This window comes from Myotis brandtii, unplaced genomic scaffold, assembly GCF_000412655.1.
Source record: "Myotis brandtii unplaced genomic scaffold, ASM41265v1 scaffold782, whole genome shotgun sequence".
Lineage (NCBI taxonomy): Eukaryota > Metazoa > Chordata > Mammalia > Chiroptera > Vespertilionidae > Myotis > Myotis brandtii.
The window spans coordinates 2,154,920-2,160,953 of NW_005371138.1; the positions used below are offsets into that span (position 1 = coordinate 2,154,920).

Genomic DNA, 6,034 nt, shown 5'->3' on the forward strand with positions numbered 1-6,034 from the left:
CAGGGGCACCAAGCTGACAGATGTCAGGTGGCCTAAGCAGCACCAGCCTTATTGAAGGTCTTATCTTCCCTATGGCCCTACTTCAGTTCCTGCACATGCCCTGCGAGGCCAGGTCCAGACTTTTGGAGAGGAGGGAGTGAAGCCCAGCTTTTCTCCATGCAGGGCTATGATCCCAAAGAAAGACCAACACTGTTCAACAGACTGCTTGTCCTGGGGAATCAGTCACAGGATGATGGGGGGCGGGGCAGGAGTAAAGGGAGTGCAGGCACCATGAGGAAAGGCGGGAAGTCTGTGCCTGCCCATGTCCAGTGTTTATCTTAATGTAGTGTTTATCTAGAAGGTGAGAGGCCTCCTCAGAGCCTTAGCCAGGGAAGAGGCGAGAGGACACACAGCTCGGGACCTGGATGGTGGGGGCTCTGGGAACAATATTCCCAAGATGTAGAAACAAGGTGGTGAGAAGGGAGGAGGAAGTAGAGCCAGGAGTCACACAGAGAGTGAGAGCCCGGGGTCCACAGACTGAGGGGCCAGGCACACCAGGCCCGAGAGCAGCAAAGCCTCTGCTAGTCCCCATGGGAATATGTGAGCAAAGGAGCGGCCTTTCCGGACTGAGGGGAGCCACCCCCAGCACACAGTTCCCTAGGCCACACCATTGGGGCCTGTGGTCAGCATCACGGGGAGGCCACAGCCACCGCTATGCCCAGCATAAAGCATCCAAGCTCGGGGTACAAGACGAGGGCCACATATCAGCAGATGGATCCCTGGGCATCTGCCTGTCCTCCCTCCTCTCTAATCTTCATCACCTCGGCTCAACCCCAAAAATCCAAGGAGTCTCCAGCCTGGCCCGGCTTGAGGCCACCCCCAGGTCAGTCTATGGATGTCAGGGCAGCAAATCCACAAGCAAGAGAGATCATGAGGCAGGATCTGAGTCAATGCTCTTTCAGGAGGGCCCTGCCTACCTCTGGCTGTCTCTTCTGCAGAACTCGGCAGTGCTGGCTCGGGGCCCGAGAATCTTCCCCCTGAGAATCTGCTCTCAGGGATGGGCCAGATGGCAAGTGCTTGTGTCTTGTGTAAATTTAGATCAGAGACTTATAAGCCATTATAGCTGGTCAGCCCTTGAAAAAGGAGCCCAACCCTTCATCCAACAGAGGAGAAAAGGAGGCCCAGAGAGGGGACATTCATGCCCAAGGCCAGCCAGTCAGTGGGCAGTGGAACGAGGGCTTGACTCCTGGTCTGGGCCCTTGGATTTCTCACCCTCCTGTTTCTCTCTCTTTGAACCTGTGTGTGCCCTAAGCAACACGACCCTTACATGTCTCTTTTATAATCCTGGTGCTTGGAGAAACAGAATAGCACAGCGTCAAGGGGCCCAACCCCCGAATTAAAACCTGGGGTCTGACACCGGCTGTGTGCGAGGGCTTGACTCCCGGTCTGGGCCCTTGGACTTCTCACCTTCCTGCCTCTCTCTCTTTGAACCTGTGTGTGCCCTAAGCAACAAGGCCCTTGCATGTCTCTTTTACAATCCTGGTGCTTGGAGAAACAGAATGGCACAGCGTCGAGGGGCCCAACCCCCCGAATTAAAACCTGGGGTCTGACACCGGCTGTGTGCGTCAGAACATCACGGGGGTGTGTTTTCTAATCTCTGCGTCAGTTTCTCATCTACAACATGGGGATGATGATAGCACGTAACTCCTAGGTTGTTGAAAAGATTGAATGAATTAACAGACATAAAGTATTGAGAGACAGTGCTTGGCACAGCACACCTTCTGTTAGCCACTGCCTGTCATTGGGAGCAGCCTCCTTGGCAGACCCCCATGTCTCACTGTCAGCCGACACCTCCCCTCAGCTTCCTGCCTGTAGTCACATTCGCCTGTGGTTGGGTGGTGGGTTATCAGTGCGGAGTTGGGCTGCACGATCTCCCTCCATCTGGGGGTCTCTTTCATTGGTGGTGAGGCAGCCAATCAATGGTGGTTCTGTGGATGTGAGCCCCAGGAGGTGGGGAGAATAAGTGGCTGCCTCCCGACCCCACTCATGGACCAGCTAGGACCTCTGTGGCCCCGTGCACAGGAGCACCCTGGGCAGATGGAGGATCTGGGCCATCACTTCCTCCCTGATGTGGGTTCAGTGCGGGGGGAGGGCCAGAGGGGGGGGACGGGGCTGGGTTGACTCTGTGATCTGCCTTGAGGGGCCAAAATGGGGGGAGGGGCAGGTAGAAACCTCAGGCACCTAGGGCTGGAACAAGGGCCCATCTTGGCCTCTGAGGATTCTCTGTCCTATTCCTCTTTGAACAAACAGCAGTAAGAGCCGAGCCCCCACGGATCCTGCATGGGGCCCAACAAACCTAATGTCCCCACCTGACATGAGACCCTCCCCAACCCCTGGCCATGGCCATGGGGACATAGCTTTGGCCTGAGGCTCCCAGCAGATGGCACTAGGGGCCACCGGAGAGCCACCAGCACTCCCAGAGAGAGAAGTCAGAGTGGGAGACACGGGGTGGCAGGGAGGACCACAGACACACGACGGGTATCACTGTACTTGTCTGAACGCTGTCTGATAAACCACCATCCTCTTCAACATCTCCTGTGGCTGCCAGAAAAAAAAAAGTTCCATGCCTTATGTTACCAACAGGCCTCGTCTGCCCCCTGGTGCCCGATCACGGGCCTGCCACCCTGGAGTGGCCCTGACAAAATCCCTCCCCAAATAGACACAGCCTGATTTACATTCTGGCCCCATACGATGTCCCCAGACACACAGCTACCCAGTTCTAGTCAAGCAGACACCACCCCTTGTCATCAGCCAGAGCATGCGACACAGATGCACCAGCTGCTGTCACGAGCGCATGAACCTAGCTTGTCGGGAAGCTGACAGGACAGTTAGAGCTCCAAATAAGTACCTGAGCTGCCCTGCCCTGACATTTGGGTAGGGTTTTTTTGAAAGGAGAATTAGAATTCTGGCATGACTCTTCCCACCATGGGTGGGAGGTTAATCAGTGGCTGGTGCCCCTGGAGCAGGTGCGTGTGAGTCCCAGCTCGCTCAGCTGTGGGTGACCAAGAGCGGGCAGACCTCCCCTCTCCCCCAGGACCACACCTCACACTCTCAGTCCCAGAGAGGAGTGAGATGTGAACTGGAGGGTGGATCTGCTTTGGCAAGGTCCCCTCTGAGGGTGGCCCATGCCATGCGGAGCCACGCCGGGCATTAGGGGCAGAGGCAGGACTGCTGGAATCACCGTAAATTTAGGCAAGTTGGCAATGTAGGTAAGAGCTTGGGCTTTGGATTCTGAATGACTCTGAAGTAAGTAGTAAGTCCTGGCTTTGCCTTGGGCATCTGACTTAACCTCTCTAAGCTTTGGGTTCCTCAAGTGTGAAACATGGGTAACAGGTACCATCTACTGGGTTGGTGAGGATTAAGTGAGACCCTGCAGAGCCAACACATGGTAGGCTCACAGCAAGTCTTAGTGATTATTTTTATTACTTCTAGATGGAGCTGCAGCCTGTTTGGTCAAGTGAGGAACAGGAATGTCACTGGCCATGTCAACAACCACTTACACCCATGTGGGTTCATCTCGTGGCCAATGAGATGGTTAGGAGATGGCACCTGATGTGAGTTTGTGTCCCACCTCATTGTCCCACCTCACTGTCCCTCCAGCAGAACCCAGAGGAGGCGGCCCTGGTCTGCTCTCTGGCGATGCGCTGGAGGGGACCCGGGAGGCTTACCAGGACCTCGGATTTCACCGCTGGCCTGTAGATGAAGTTGGACTCCTGGTGGACCATGACAGGCTTGGAGATGGTGGACACGCCAGGGCCTCGTGGAGGCTGTGGACTTGGGCAGAATGTCTACAGAGGTTAGTTTAAGAGAGACCCATGTGAGGTCATGGCGGGCATGGCCCAGGTCAACCGCGGCACTCTGACACACGTGCAAATTCACACCATGCACATGCTGAGCCAGCCTGGTCCGTTCACCTGCCAGAGGTCCTGGGGTCTGATCTCCAGCAGAGAGATGAGCAATCTGCTGGCCACAGTGTGCCCTGAACTCAGACACTACGTGCCTCTAGGGAATCAGGGACTTGAGCCAGAGTCTGGTTCTGGGGTCACCAGCAGCCACTGTCACTCAGAGGATAGGCTTTCAAGGCTTCTTCTCAGTGGCCTTGGATGCCGTCCAGCCTCCTCTCTCCCCAAGGCTTCTCTCTTCTGGCCACGGTTCCAGTCCCCTGACTGCACAGGAAGTATCTCCTGTCCCTGATGGGTGGGCATAGAGTCTCTGGAGGCTGGGGGTGAGGAGCAGTAAGAGAGGCATCCTGTCTGCTTTGCTCTAATGCACTTGATCATCTTGGGTAACACAAATCAAATTGGGTCACAAATCCTACCCAGGGCCCTGGATGGGTCCCCACTGACTACGGAGCCCCTTGACTTGACCCCAAGATCCTTCATGAGTTTCTCTACTTCCCTTTATACTCATTGCTCACTCCTCTCCCTTCTCACACTGCCTACTTTTATCCTCCAAAACACCAGGTTTTCTTGCCTCAAGGCTTTTGCACAGGCTCTTTCCTGCTGCTTTACCTCCCAGGTGTTAGCTTGGGAAGGTATCATTGCCCTCAGAAAGCATTCCTTGAGCTTTTCCTCTCCACTTCTGCTGCTCATCCCCAGTGTTCCCATCTCCCTCTGGTAGTGTGGTGGTTTCCTGCTGACTTGTCTGTCTTCCCATAGGACTTTCTTGGACAAGGACTGGACTGCCTATTTTGTGGTGGTGCTCCAGTGCCCACCATAGTGTCTAGCATATAGTAGTTGCTCACTAAACATGTTTTATGAATAAAGGGATGACTTAATAGTATAGTGGGCACATGAGACAGTGCCTGGGGGTAGATATGACCCTGAAAACCTTCCCTTGGCGGGTGCTGATGAGGCAGGTACAGAAGCCAACACAGGTGCCTTTTCCCACTACCTGAGACCGGCTGCTGGCTGGGCTGACAGTGCAGATGTGTGATCAACCACACCTCCTGCTGCTGCACTGATGACAACTCACTAGGAGCATGCAGAGAGGAGGGTGGGCAGGGTTGCGGGTGCAAGTGCCAAAGTGCTAACTAATAAAACAGCAGCCCCTGGCCTTTGAGTCAGGAAAGGCCTGGCTTTGATGTTGCTTAAGACACTTACAGTCCAGTTTTTCAGAGGCTCCTTGTGCTGGGGGGAGTTTTTAATCCTCCCTGTGCTCTGATCGGGAAGTAGCAGCGGGAACTTCGTAATTCCTGGAGCAATCTCTGGGAAAGCTGGATCCTGTTTTGAAGCTTGACCCTGACTCAAAAGTTGGCAGAGGTTACCTCCAACCTCATGTTTGCAGCTTCACCCAAATTTTCTTGTACCTTGATTTGTCGCTGGTCACAGTTAATGTCTACGCAGCACCTACTATGTGCCTGCCATACTCCTAAGTATTAACTTAGAATAAGGTCATGTGTTAACTCATTTGATCCTCATAACAGGGAGGTTCCATTAACATTCCACTTTATGAGTGAGGACACCCAGGCTCAGCCTGATGAGGTAACACATGCTCAGCCAGGATTCACACCCAGGCAGTTCCTCCTGGCAGTTCCCTGCACCTGCAATGCCCTCCCCCGCGTCCTTCATGCATCGCCATCCCTCAAGGCTCAGCTCTACAGAGGTGCCTGCAGCCTCCCGTTAGAAGGAGTCTCTCCCACACAACACCTGACCTGTGCTGATTTTATAGCCGGTCCTGCCCTTGTCAGCTGCTCATCCTTCCGATGGCAAAGTCCCGGAGAGCACAGGTGGGCCCACCTCCCGGGTCCTTTGCAGCACTGTTCCCCTCCCCCTTCACACAGAGAGGCACAAGGCAGGTCCTCAATCCATGATTTTGGAATCGAATTTGTTGAGGAAAAGCTGCCCCCCATCTGGGTGGGGACCCCTCACAATAAAGATGTGGTCCTCTGTGCCTGGCTCATTCAACCGCCTGCAAACCTGGTCCTGGCTGGGCTCTGAGGGAAGACATCCCTGGAACAGTCAGGGCTCAGGACTCCACCAGAGGTTCAGAGGGA

General features: G+C 54.7%; 1 protein-coding gene across 4 annotated transcripts in view; it reads right to left on the bottom strand.

Annotated features, from left to right (window-relative positions):
- USH1C (Usher syndrome 1C) overlaps positions 1–6,034 on the bottom strand; it is a 56,121-nt gene that overhangs the window by 7,448 nt on the left and 42,639 nt on the right. For 2 of the 4 annotated variants that reach the window (XM_014530946.1, XM_014530943.1), the window contains exons 19-20: positions 3,708–3,827; positions 2,530–2,580 (exon numbers count right to left, since the gene is read on the bottom strand). The exons of 1 other annotated variant lie outside the window; for it this stretch is intronic. In XM_014530946.1, coding sequence (XP_014386432.1) covers positions 2,530–2,580; positions 3,708–3,827 — 171 coding nt within the window. The remainder of the gene's footprint in view (positions 1–2,529; positions 2,581–3,707; positions 3,828–6,034) is intronic. One more of the 4 variants, XM_014530945.1, reaches the window with a different exon arrangement.